General features: G+C 33.0%; 3 protein-coding genes, 1 long non-coding RNA gene and 2 pseudogenes across 5 annotated transcripts; all 6 read left to right on the top strand.

Annotated features, from left to right (window-relative positions):
- Window positions 1,106-2,138, top strand: LOC104756801 (paired amphipathic helix protein Sin3-like 4). Of its 2 annotated transcripts, XR_762330.1 has the most exons (3): window positions 1,106-1,141; window positions 1,505-1,676; window positions 1,832-2,138. XR_762330.1 is itself a non-coding variant. In XM_010479444.1 (2 exons), the coding sequence occupies exons 1-2, from the start codon at window positions 1,507-1,509 to the stop codon at window positions 1,971-1,973; spliced, it is 312 nt and encodes a 103-aa protein (XP_010477746.1). In that variant the 5' UTR covers window positions 1,231-1,506; the 3' UTR covers window positions 1,974-2,138. The 2 variants fall into 2 exon arrangements, 1 of the variants encoding a protein (XP_010477746.1); XM_010479444.1 differs by lacking the exon at window positions 1,106-1,141 and having other exon boundaries at window positions 1,231-1,676.
- LOC104756800 lies at window positions 2,863-3,759 on the top strand. Its single transcript, XR_762329.1, has 3 exons — window positions 2,863-2,897; window positions 3,176-3,435; window positions 3,559-3,759. It is a non-coding gene; the product is annotated as an uncharacterized LOC104756800 (long non-coding RNA).
- LOC104759406 (paired amphipathic helix protein Sin3-like 3) lies at window positions 4,560-5,656 on the top strand. The gene is made up of 5 exons (XM_010482340.1): window positions 4,560-4,699; window positions 4,804-5,076; window positions 5,174-5,291; window positions 5,377-5,478; window positions 5,555-5,656. The coding sequence occupies exons 1-5, from the start codon at window positions 4,560-4,562 to the stop codon at window positions 5,654-5,656; spliced, it is 735 nt and encodes a 244-aa protein (XP_010480642.1).
- LOC104759405 (paired amphipathic helix protein Sin3-like 1) lies at window positions 6,565-7,669 on the top strand. The gene is made up of 5 exons (XM_010482339.1): window positions 6,565-6,704; window positions 6,813-7,037; window positions 7,153-7,333; window positions 7,406-7,507; window positions 7,592-7,669. The coding sequence occupies exons 1-5, from the start codon at window positions 6,565-6,567 to the stop codon at window positions 7,667-7,669; spliced, it is 726 nt and encodes a 241-aa protein (XP_010480641.1).
- Window positions 8,397-9,529, top strand: LOC104759404 (annotated as a pseudogene).
- On the top strand, window positions 11,785-12,577 carry LOC104759403 (annotated as a pseudogene).

Raw genomic sequence — 12,854 nt, 5'->3', positions numbered from 1 at the left:
TTACGTCCAGGGGCAAAATATTACAACGTGAAGGGCAATTTCATTAATGGTATAATGGTAAAATTTTGCTGAGATTGAATGTGGGACGTTTTCACTTCTCGTTTAATATAATTGATCGATTTTTGAGATCCTCTTCTCCAGTCGAGACAAAGCCAAAACACGCCGTTTTGAGCTCCAATAACCGGCTTCGGTTTGACTCTTAAATTAACCTTGTCAAATAATTCTTGGTTATCTCCTGGTTTTTCTTTTCGTTCATTTAATTAATCACATGTATGTTCAATCATTCTTTGTTGCAAACAAATTTAATTATTTGGTTTCCACAACTTCAATCAAAAGTTACAGATGCAGAACTAAAGATTTATGACATTCTTGACTCCAAATAAAAAAAATATGATTTTCATAGTTTTGACTTGTAGCATGTCAGTCTTTTACAAACAAAAGAGATACTTAAGTTTTAGTCTATTTGTTTGATATCAAATAAATAATTTTTAAAAGTGTTTTTTATTTAAATATTTTTGTAAAAAAATATATAATAATAATTGTCACATTGTGAAAAATGTAATGTTAACTTTTAGGTTAAACAAGTTTTTACAGATGCTAAAAAGAATTTGTATTTTAAATTCCTTTTACAAAATATACATTAAAATAATAAAATCTGTAAATTAACTTTTTCTAATTACTCCATCTGTATTAAAAAGGATGATAAGATTTTCACATAAATTAAGAAAATATTTAATATTTAGTTATAAATGCAATTAATTGTAATTTATGAATACATATTTTTCATTACTATTAACCATAGTAATTCATCAAAATTTAAAATTCTTAACTAATGAATCTTGAAATCTACAATTTTCTAGCATTAATTGAAAAAAAACAGAAAATCAATTTTGTGATACAAGAGAAAATGCCAAAACATCATCCTTTATGATACATAGGGAGTAATACTTTAACTATAATTGCTTCAGAATTTAATTACAATAGATCTTCTATGATTGACATGTCTTTATTTCATTAAATATCACTTTATGTTTTATATCTTACTGCTACAAAAGTGTTATATATATATATATATATATATATAGAAGACAATAAGACACCCATACAAACTCAAAATCATTCATTTGCTAGTGCTACAGAGGTGAACCTTGTATTTGTATAGTAAAATTTCTAGTTCGTTACTCTAAACTTTTCTCACAATTTAATCATCGTAAAGTTGATTATCGCCAATATCAGAAAACCAAAAAAAAGAGTAGATTGTTGTCATGTTATTGTGCTCTGCAGGGTTCACTGCATGCACTTATTTTCTAATTTTTTGTTGTAGAAATTGTGAATTGAGATCCTTAATGCAGAATTATGTTTTTTTTTTGTCAAACATTTTAACTTACTTTTACAGAATAGTGTTCATGTGTTGAGATAATTATAAACAAATTTTAATGCAAAAAAAAAAATTAAAATCCACTCTTTTTGTTTGGAAAATGAATTTTCGACTGACTTTAAGTAGTCATGGTGGGAGGAGGAAGTACTAAACCGACGGCAACTGGAGAAGGAAGTAAACCGAAGGCAACTATAGATGATGCATATGCATATCTAAGCGCTGTGAAGAATACATTTCATGATGAGCGTGATAAATATGACGATTTTATAGCAATCATGACCAAATTTAAAGCTCGGAAGTATGTATATATCTACAATTTTTGCAAGATACAAAAAAAAGATTTGGTTTTTATTCATAGTTTGCTGCATATTAGGGTAGCATGCACTACAGATTTTTTTGTTTTTTTTTTTTTTTTACAAAACTAGTTAATTTTGATTTATAATTTCATTGTAGACTTGATAGGAATGCTTGCATTGAAGAGGTCAAAGAACTGCTTAAAGGACATCGAGACTTGATTTCGGGTTTCAATGTATTCTTGCCAAAATGTTTGGAGATCGCCGATCGATGCGACTACTTAGGCCAAAATATGAAATGATTGGAGACTCAGGACAATTGCATTACTGAAAAAGAAAACCACACAATGGATAGATTTAAGAAATTAAGAAATCAAACTACTATGAGTCGGCGGTCGGCACATTACAATAATTAGAAAATATTTTCATTAATTAAATAAATTACTATTCTCATCATCTTTGGCTTAGTAATTAGTATACACCGAGAGCTTTAAAAAAAAACAACTTCTCAATGATTTACCAAAAAAAAAAAATCCTAAAAACTAACCTTGACAATATTAAAATTCTTAAGCTGAATTTTTTTGTTACAATTTAATACCTAAAAGAAAAGCAAAAGATGGTGTGTCTTTTTTATAATCAATGGTGTATTTTCTTTATTATGAATAATCTTATAAAGTAAATTTACTAAATATTTTTGTACCCAAAAAAATAATAAATATATTTTGACAAAAACTAAGAAAGTAAATTTACTAGATATATATCTTTCTTATTTTAACTTTTAAGATTTATGACATCAATACTTTTGAGTTTCGACATGTTGTATAATTTTTTTATATATCAACTAAATTATTTATTAAAGAGTTTTTATATATAAAAGATGTAATAGTAAGAGGTAAAAAAAAAGATGTAATAGTAAATGCCACATTGTAACAAAAGTGAATTTAAACTCTGGGAAAAGTTAAATAATAAATAACCTTTGTCAGATGCTTATTAAGATTTACAATTTAAATTGTTTATTACTAAATTTACACAAAGATCTGTAAATTATAATTAATGTGATTATATTTACAACTAACATGTGTTTAGTACATTTAATAATATGAGATGTAAACTGCAAATGGACTGATTTCACTAAGTTTTTTTTAATATATATAGACACCCATACAACTCAAAACTATTCATGTGCCAGTGGTGAAGCTTGTACCCGAAGTAAAATTTCTGGTTAGGTACTTTGAAGTCTGTTTTTATCAATCTAAAGTTAATTATTATCATGTTCTCGTGCTTTGCATCTGCATGGTTCATTGCATGTACTTTTTTTTTTAATTCTAGTAATTGTAAGATGCCAGACTCAAAACTCTGTTTTTTAAAAGAAATTATAAGTTACTTATAAGAAATAGGTGATATGTATTTGAGATTAAAGAAATCAAAGCAAAATTATTAATTTCTTTAATGAAACCAAATAATTAGAGAATCACTATCTTTGTTTGGAAAAATAAATTAAAAGCTTCAACGATAAAACTTAAACCATGGTGGGAGGAGGAAGTAAAGATGTGGGTGAAGGAAGCAAACGGAAGAAAACTAAAGATGATGTGGGTGAAGGAAGCAAACCGAAGAAACCTAAAGATGATGAGGGTGAAGGATGCAAACCGAAGAAAACTAAAGATGATGCGTATGCATATCTTACGGCTGTAAGGGATCATTTTCACAATGAGAAAAAAAGTTTGACGACTTTGTTAAGATCATGAATAATTTTAAAACTCGGAGGTATGTGATATATATATTTATAGTTTCTGAAAATTTTGATATAAAATTCTAGTTCAATCTTTATTGGAGTTATACTCTTTTGTTAAAAAAACAATTCATATTGATAGTATAATTCCATTGTAGTATTGATAGGGATGATTGCATAAAAAAGGTGGAGAAACTGCTTAGAGGACAACGAAACTTGATTTCGGGTTTCAATGCATTTTTACCAGAGAGTTTGGAGATCACTAATTATTACTCTGGGGCAGGAGAGGGTCGGTGATGCTTTGGGATTTTCTGCGTTCGTCTAAACCAATAAATTTGTTCTAAACCGAATAAATTATATTTAGGAATCATGATTTGAGTTTAGCTATTTTATTTTATAAATAAGACTATATAATCTTTGTTCTTGTCAATTTTTTAAATATAAATCTCCTTTCAACTCTTTAATTTTATTATATAATAAAACTAAAAATGCTAGAATTTCAGATATTATGAGAATAACGTATACTAGGTGTTGTTTTCAAATTTATAGTAGAATCATGTTTTCCGTCATAATTAAGTTACTGATAAAATTAGAATTGTGGAAGAGTGAGTGTGTACAATCTTTAACAAACAATGATAAAATTAAAACTGCAATAATAATAACAAAAAGTACAACGAAGTTAGGCCTTTGGACTCAGTTGTTTATACCATTTCTTTTCATATAAATATATCCAGAGAAAATCAAAACAATGACTGGATAAAGCTTGAGCAAATGTTAAAATCAATAAAAGTTACCAAAATCTAAAAACAGAAGCGCTAATTCATATACTCAAAACAGTTTGTTTCTTGAAATCTTGAAGTCCGCAGAGACGAAGCTTCTTCCTCGTCGGGTAACCTTCTTCTTCCTTTTAGGTTAGGTTTAATCTGGTTCGTTGCTCCATCTTTCATTTGATTATTTTCTAGTTTCTTTCTTGATCAGCCTTTCTTAAGGATCTTGTTCGATACATGTATTTGTATTCTTAGAAGATGAACATCACATAAATCATCCAAATCGTTCGCTCAGTTTCACGTTTCTTATACTATACGAACTGAGTTCTTAATTTATCTTGACGTTGTTGCTGTGGATGAAGTTTCTTGAATTCTTACTCAGTTTCCATACCATGGTTGGAAGAAGCTTAGTACCGGATGCAACTACGGATGAAGCTGTTTTATACCTAACTACTGTGAAGAAAGCATTTCATGATGAACCTGAAAAATATTACCAGTTTCTCAAGATAATGCATGATCTTAGTGCTCGAAGGTATGAATTGCTCTGTTCCTGTTATGTTTAGTTTAACTGCTCTTCAATAATCTACAGAGCAGACATATATGAATTGATTCTGATGTTATTTATAATTTCTGTAGAGTCGGCCCAGCTACTGTCATTGCAAGGATGGAGAAACTCTTGAAAGATCACTTGGATCTGCTTCTTGGTTTCAATGCTTTCCTTCCAGCTGAATTTCAGATAACCATCCCACCCGAGGTTAACAACGAGTTCGGCCAGTTTCGAAATGTATCACCGGAGGCAACTATGGATGATGCGACTTCATACCTCACTGCTGTGAAGGAAGCATTATATGACGAACCTGCAAAATATGCCGAAATTATTAAGCTCTTGAATGATCTTAGAGCTCGTAGGTATGAATTCTATTGTTTTCTCCATGTTATGTTTGGTTTTCTCAGTCTACACAACAACAAACCAGATTCTGATGTTACTAATTAAGTCTCTTTGTAGAGTCGATACCGCTAGTGTTATTGCAAGGGTGGACGAACTCCTGAAAGATCACCAGAATCTGCTGCTTGGTTTCAGTGTCTTTCTTTCATCTAAAACGAATTTTATCAGGAAGCTTAAGGTACAGAGAAAACCAAGCCTGAGGATTAAGGAAAATCATTATGGTGTTAACTTGTGGTTTAAGTAACAAGATTGTCGATATGCAGGCAAGGTTTCAGGGCGATGGTAGTCTTGTAGTTAACTCAGTTCTCCAGATATTGAGAATGTACAGAGAGGGAAACAAGTCCAAAGATGATGCGTATCAAGAGGTAAGGTTCTTTGAGGGACACTTTGTGAGTTGCACGTTCTTAGTTCTTCTTTGCTTTTGATTTGCTTCGGTTGCAGGTCTTTGCACTTCTTCAGGGTCATGAGGATTTAGTCATGGAGTTTTCAGAGATTTTCAGTGGACTCACCTATCCATCAAGGTCAACCTCTACTAGAGTCTAGAGATATCTAAGGGCATTGGAAGACTGTCTCTGCCTTAAGAGATAAAAAGAGCAAAGCTCTGTACATTTGGGCTATGTAGACTTTTATTACTTCATCTTTTCTTAAAAACTGTGGAGGTGAAAAATCTCAAAACACTCGAAAACAGAGTTCAACGTAGAAACAAAAACAGAGAGGAACAGAGATCAAACTCAACCCTATGACTTGGCCAAAAAACTACAAAGCAAACAAAAGTATACCAAACAAAACTCAACTATATCTAATAACAAATATGTTTTTCTAATTTAAGTAAATCTGATGTGAATTACGAAATTAATATATGATTTTATGAAAATGTTTTTAATTAATTTATCTGATCAATGCAAACAAAAGTCCATAATTAAAATATAAAAAGAATATGAAATTCCCCACTATAAAAAATTCAAATTAGTTTCTGAAGTTTTTGTTTTGCTTCTAGAAATCTTGAACTCCCTTTACTCTGCGAAGACGAAGCTTCTTGTTGCTCTGCTGATATCGGTAAACTATACTTCGTTCCTCTTCCGATTTATCCTTGTTTCGTTTCAACTGCGGGCATTGTGAATTCACCCGACGATTAGGCTACGATCAAGTTTTTTGATTCGTTGCTTTCAAATCCTTCCTCGATCTAATGAAGCGCTTCTTGAATTATAACTTCTTCATCGTAGAGTTATTACATTGAGGCCTCGAATCCGGTTTTGATTAGGGTTTTGACTCGAATAATGCTATTGCATTTTATGTAGTCGTTTTGGATTTTACAGTTCTTGAGGAACAAGATTGATCTTTAACTACACTTGGCTCTGTTTCTTGAAAGATCTTAGATAGTCGATTGATTCAATGATCTGATCTCTTTCTTTGGATGATTAAAAAAATGTAGTTTAGGCCAATCTGACACCATGGTTAAAGGAAGCGTAACACCCAAGCCAACTGCTGCTGATGCGCTTTCATACGTAGAGTCTGTGAAGGAAGCATTACATGATGAACCTGCAAAATATCAAGAGTTTCGCAAGATCATGAAGGATTATAATCGTGGCCGGTATGAATTATTTTTCTCCATATTATATATTTGATTTTTCTCAATCTACACAACAACACACATGCATGTGAACTGATTATGATGTTACTTGTCGTCTCTCTTTTGTAGACTTGATGCCGCTAGTGTCATTACAAGGGTGGAGATACTCCTTGAAGATCATCCGAATCTGCTTCGTGGTTTCAGTGTCTTCCTTCCAACTGGGGCTACGATAATCATCCCTCCAACTAAAGAAGATTTGGATTCATACCTTACTGATGTGAAGGCAGCATTTCATGATAACCCTCTCAAATATTACGTGTTTTACGAGAACTTTCGTTCTATTAGACGTAATAGGTATGAATTATTTGTGTCCCTGTTCAGTTTTTGTTTGCCCTTAATCTCAAGTCTCAATATATACACAAGTAGCACACATTGTGAATTGATTCTGATGTTATTATTCTCTTTGTAGAGTACTAACTGGTATTGCTGGTGACGTTAAATACTTGGAGGAACTCCTGCAAGATCACCAGAATCTTTTTCTTCGTTTAACTACCTTCCTTCCAGCTGAGACTCAGAGATTCCTCCATCAGCGGGCTATATCTGAAGATAACAGAAAAAAACATGCAGTGATTTTTCATAACATGATTAAGGTATAGAATGCTAAAAAATAGTATAACCATTTTGATGTTTCATCATATGCTAACAAATCCGTCAATGTGCAGGAAAGGTTTCAGGGGGATGATCTCCATGTATTTGAGTCATTTCTCGAGATACTGAAAATGTTCAAAGAAGGAAACAAGTCCGTAGATGAGTATTATGAGGAGGTAGGGGTTTCTTGGGTGGGCTACTGTGTGAGTTGCACTTTCTTAGCTCTCTTTTGGTTTGATTTTGTTTTGTTATCTTTGCAGGTCATTGAACTTGTTCAGGGTCATCAAGATTTAGTAATGGAGTTTTTGGAGATTTTCAAGACCCATCCATCAGGGTGATCAAATTCCACTAGAGATAGTTGAGCACAGAAGACTGTGTCTGCTTTAGTTTAGGATGCTTGAATATAATGTTTGGGGTACAAGAGACGAAAAAATATCATGTTCTTTCTAACGACAAGTTAGTATATAGCTTCATTTGTATACTTTGAGTTTAGTTCGATCCTTACGCTGTAGAGAACATGACATCATGATATGCACATATGCTTTGTATATTTGAGGTGTGCGATGATTGTATTGTTCCATATACTATAGAGGTTTTGAATTCAGGTCGATTCTTCTGACATTTACATGTATCTTGTTTTTGCTAAATATTTTAAAAAAAAAATTGTCAAAACAATAGGAAAGCTTTGATTTTAAATACACTCGCTGACTCGCCAACAGAAGAACTCGAGAAAGTCGCAGTGCGTTTGTTTCTTAAAATCTTGAAGGCATTCACTCTGCGCTAAGAGACAGCTTCTTGCTCGTTCGGTAACTATACGACCACCATCTTCTTCTTCTTCCTTTAAATTTATTTTTCGTTCATCTGACGATTAGGTTAAATATCGAGTTTTAAATCTGGTTCGTTGCTCGCGATTTCTCAATTGATTACTATTTAGTTTCTTGATTAGGTTATAGATCAAGTCGTTGTATTATTTTTTTCCCACTCTAGGTTCTGTTTCTTCAAACATTAGAATTCTAGAGAAAAAAAGGTGTGGTAATAGCTTTGAGATTACCACTTGCTGTATCAATGATTGATGATCTGACTTGTTTTGATGGGTTTATAGACCAAATCCACACCATGTTTGGAAGAAGCGTATCACCGGAGCCAACTATGTATGATGTTGTTAAATACATCAATTCTGTGAAAGATGCATTCCATGATGAACCTGCGAAGTATGACGAGTTTTTAAAGCTCTTCATTGATGTTCGCGTTCTTAGGTATATAAGTTTTTTTCTCTCTTGTTTTTATGTTTGGCTTTCTTATCATTTCATAAGTATCAATCTACAGAACAAAACACACTGTGTGAATTGATTCTGATGTTGCTAAGTCTCTTTGTAGGGTTTATGTCCCTAATGACATTGCTAGAATGAAGGAACTCGTCAAAGATCATCAGAATCTGCTTCTTCGTTTAAATGCCTTCCTTCCAGCTGAGGCTCAGATAACCATCCCTCCGGAGGCTGATCACAAAGCAGGAAACGTGCCACAGAAGCCAATTAAGGAAGATTTGGTTTCATACCTTACTGCTGTGAAGGAAGCATTTCATGATGACCCTCCCAACATATGACGTGTTTTACAAGCTCATTTATAATATTAGACATCATAGGTATGAAATATTGTCTCCCTGTTAAATATTTGTTTTACCTTGATCTGAAGCCTCCGTATATACAACAACCACACATTGTTAATTGATTAAGATTGTTTATTATTCTCTTTGTAGAGTACTTGATATTGCTAGTGCCATTGGAAGGGTGGACGAACTCCTGCAAGATCACCAGGATCTGCTGCTTCGTTTAAATGACTTCCTTTCAGCTGAGGCTCAGAGAATCCTCCATCTCAAGATTGAGAAAGGGGCTGCATCTGATGATAACCAATCCTAAGCAAGTACCATTTTGATGTTTCATCTATGCTAACAAATCCGTCAACATGCAGGCAAGGTTTCAGTGGGATGATCGCCATGTATATGAGTCATTTCTCGAGATACTGAACATGTACCAGGAAGGAGACAAGTCCATAGTTAAGATGTACCAGGAGGTAGGGTTCTTCGTGGACCACTTTGTGTTGCACTTTTTTGGTTCTTGGTTTTTTTTTTTTTTTTTGGTTTGATTTGCTTTTTTATCTTTTGCAGATCGTTTCACTTGTTCAGGATCATGAAGATCTAGTCATGGTGTTTGTAGACATTTCAAGTTGTGTATTAGACACAGAAAGAATAATTTCTAACAAGAAGAGACTGTTATAGTTTTCTTTTGTATTGTGTTTAGTTTTATTCTTTCTTATTCTCACATCATGATATGCACATTTTCTTCTATATTGAGGTGTGCAATGATAGAGGTTTGAGTTCAGGTCGAGTCTTCTGGCATGCATAAGTTACATATTTTTTTTTTTTTTTTTTTNTTTTTGCATAACTATTTTTTTTGAGTCATCTTCTGTTAGGAACCGAGAGGGGAAAAAAACTCAAAAGAAAAATATAGAGGAAGAGGGCCATAACCAATTCATCAAACTCAAATCTATCAATAACCAAGTGGAAGCTCAAAAGAACAATGATTTGAGCCCTTGTAGGAGAACAGAGATCAGAGAATTGCAATTGCATATAACAAATTAACAGTGTAAAGCTTCTACAAAACTATGACGATCCTACAATTGCACATAACAATGACTTTCCACAAATCAAAAAAAAAAAAGGGCATAAAATGTAACGCTTCAACGTTTTCTTTCATTTTGATTGGAATTGAAGATTCTCGCTTTATCCCATGGGTTATTTATTAGCAGGATCTCTCCCTTCAATTAAAGATGGTGAAAAAGAAGATTTATTACATTAATACAAAATAAATAAATAATAATGTCCCTCGGACAAAACGTAAATTTGTTTGGCAAAGCATTATTAGTCCAAACCGGTAGATATGATAATGTCCCGTCAAGTTGAACGAATCTATAGTGTACTATAGTATGTTATGAATGTTAATTATTGCGACTCTTTAACCCAAGGGATTTAAATTATTACGTTGAACCTTTAGAAGAATCTGCGGACCCTATACGAAACATATGGCTTAAATGAGAGAGACTACTAGTGCTTGCTTACTGCTTAGGTTACAAGGTTACATCAAAGACCATAAACAAAATAGACGACAGACAGACATAGTACGATGATTATTTTACTTCTAGAGTAGATATATAGATGGATGTGGATAAAAACAGACACTAAGATTGGAGAAGATCAAGGGTAGAGTTTTCGATCGGCCAGCTCCATTATTTTTAGTTAACTTGGATATAAGCTACTATATATTTGAATGGATGGTTAGGGCATGTCCAATGGAGAAATCTTTAAGGGCATCTTTATCGGTAATACCGATGGGAGTGTCTAAGTCAGACTAAAAAAATAAAAACAAAAATTATAATAGAATTGAAAACCAATAGAAAAATGACAGATAAGTTAGAAGGATCTATAAGACGGTGCAACACTTGATGTGTTCTAAGCCATTTATATTATTAAAAAACAGAACAGTGGGCTTAGATCAAAAATATTGGTCTTGAGATAGAACTGATCTACAGCCCTGTTCTAATTTATTTCCTATCTTCTGATTGGTCGAAAATTTTTTTGAGAGAACGAAAAATTTTCATTTCTCTCCTTCTCCTTCTGACCAAACCTCCGATTCAACATCTCCACCGGCTCCTCTCTCCGTATCTTCTCCTACTGCTCCTGTAATCTATCACTCTCTCTCGTTTGCTCTCTAATTGCTTTAATTTTTACGTGAGTAGTCTTAGGATTCTTCTGGGTTTCTGAAATTTTGCGGTTGTTTGATTATAATTGGGGTTTTTGATATCAGATTTATCTAGGGTTTGGGATTCAATGTGGCATTGTTTGGAACCTTAGATCCTTGTTTTGTCTGCAGCTTCGAACACATCTTTTGTTTTGTATTCTTGATTTGGGTTGAAGTGGTATATAGAAGGTCTCGTTTCTTCCTATGTTTCTTTGGCTGAAACTTCACTTTTGTTCTTGTGGATTTTATCGTTCTGTTTGAATTTATAGAGTTCGACTAGATTGAACAATTTCAAGATATCTTGAGTTGATTTTATTTACATCTTGTGGATCTTGGGGCTATTCATTGTGTATCTCTTTAGATTTTGTTTGAATCATTCTCCCTGTGGAATTTTTTGGTGGTTTTGATTGATGGCTTTGTTTGTGGTTTTGTAAATTAACAATAATCTCATTGGTCTTAAAGCATGATTGTCTATAGCATTTGTTGTGTTTCCTCTTACCTGAAACTTATGACTGAAACTGATATTGATCTTTTGGTTGTTTCTCCCTGATGCAGAAGAAAGATAACACCAGTCACTGACTTTTTCTTCTTGTTTTACACATCTATCTTCTTTCTCTGTTTTTATGATCGTCACAGGACTTACAAAGTTGGAGAGGTAAATTGGACACTCAAATAGGGACAAGCTTGAGCACAAAGCGGTAAAAGACAGAGCTGTAAGTTATGCAGCATTGGAGAAAAAGGCTCAGTTGTATGAGAAACTTGTTAGAGGAGAGCTCTCTGATGAAGAAGGTGAAGAGAAGTACTGTGTTGATTTCTTCAGGAAAGGCATTGAACATGAAGATCCAAAACCATCGAGGAGTTACAACAGTTCCATTTCAGCACCACCTGAAGATTTAAAACATGATGGTGAAGATGATGGTTCGCTGTTTAGCAACAAAATTTGTTGGACTTGGACGAGCAATTGGGACAACTGATCTAGGTCAACATGTGCGCATGGTCAGGTAATTCCATTTCTAATCTCTTTTCTCTGTTAATTATTTGTTTCATCATCGCTCTTAGGAAAGAAGGCAACAAGTCCATTGCTGTAGAATTTACTCTGTTTTAGGAAGTGAATCGACATATCTCTCTTGTTTATTTAGGGAAGTTCATGAGGAAGTAAATCAAGAGAGAGAAAAGGCAACTGAGTTGAAGCAAAGGAGACAAGAGCAGGCAACAAATCGTCGTGAGAAACTCAAACAAGCTTATCTACGGAAGCAGTTCGAGAAACTCAAGGCTCAACAACAACAACAACAAGAGCAAAAATCTTGATTTTTTCACTTCGCCAAGGTTTGGGATTTTGAGTTGTGGCCTGAACGTAGAGAAGACAATGACTGAGTTGTATGTTTGTTTTTTTTTTTTACATTTTATTTACAATGTTTTTTTCACTATATTTTTATTCTAAGAACACCATAATTAGTTTCCCTATTTTTTTTACCTATGATCTTAACAACTGATCTTACATTATTTTCACTATATATTTAATCTAAGAATACAAAAAAAAGTTATNAGTTATCCCATTAAGGATGCTCTAACGATGTCGTTAATATCTTGCAGAAGAGATTCTTTTTTTCTCTCTCCTCATAGATGTCTTACATGTATATTTAAAAAAAAATACTAAAGATACTCATAGTATATGCGATGGCCGATGGAGATGGTCTAAGGATGCTCAACAAAATTAAATTAATAAAAA

The sequence above is a fragment of the Camelina sativa genome, chromosome 17, assembly GCF_000633955.1.
Source record: "Camelina sativa cultivar DH55 chromosome 17, Cs, whole genome shotgun sequence".
In the NCBI taxonomy this organism is placed as follows: domain Eukaryota; kingdom Viridiplantae; phylum Streptophyta; class Magnoliopsida; order Brassicales; family Brassicaceae; genus Camelina; species Camelina sativa.
Note: the sequence above shows the minus strand (reverse complement) of the source record. Positions and strands in the feature narration are given on the sequence as shown.

Excerpts from the sequence above, each read along its gene's own strand:
- LOC104759405 (XM_010482339.1), top strand. The coding sequence starts at position 6,565 with ATGGTTAAAGGAAGCGTAACACCCAAGCCAACTGCTGCTGATGCGCTT. Across the intron at positions 6,705-6,812 it reads AAGGATTATAATCGTGGCCG|ACTTGATGCCGCTAGTGTCA; the intron begins GTATGAATTATT and ends TCTCTTTTGTAG. Across the intron at positions 7,038-7,152 it reads CGTTCTATTAGACGTAATAG|AGTACTAACTGGTATTGCTG; the intron begins GTATGAATTATT and ends TTCTCTTTGTAG.
- LOC104756801 (XM_010479444.1), top strand. The coding sequence starts at position 1,507 with ATGGTGGGAGGAGGAAGTACTAAACCGACGGCAACTGGAGAAGGAAGT. Across the intron at positions 1,677-1,831 it reads ACCAAATTTAAAGCTCGGAA|ACTTGATAGGAATGCTTGCA; the intron begins GTATGTATATAT and ends ATTTCATTGTAG.
- LOC104759406 (XM_010482340.1), top strand. The coding sequence starts at position 4,560 with ATGGTTGGAAGAAGCTTAGTACCGGATGCAACTACGGATGAAGCTGTT. Across the intron at positions 5,292-5,376 it reads ATTTTATCAGGAAGCTTAAG|GCAAGGTTTCAGGGCGATGG; the intron begins GTACAGAGAAAA and ends GTCGATATGCAG. Across the intron at positions 5,479-5,554 it reads AAGATGATGCGTATCAAGAG|GTCTTTGCACTTCTTCAGGG; the intron begins GTAAGGTTCTTT and ends CTTCGGTTGCAG.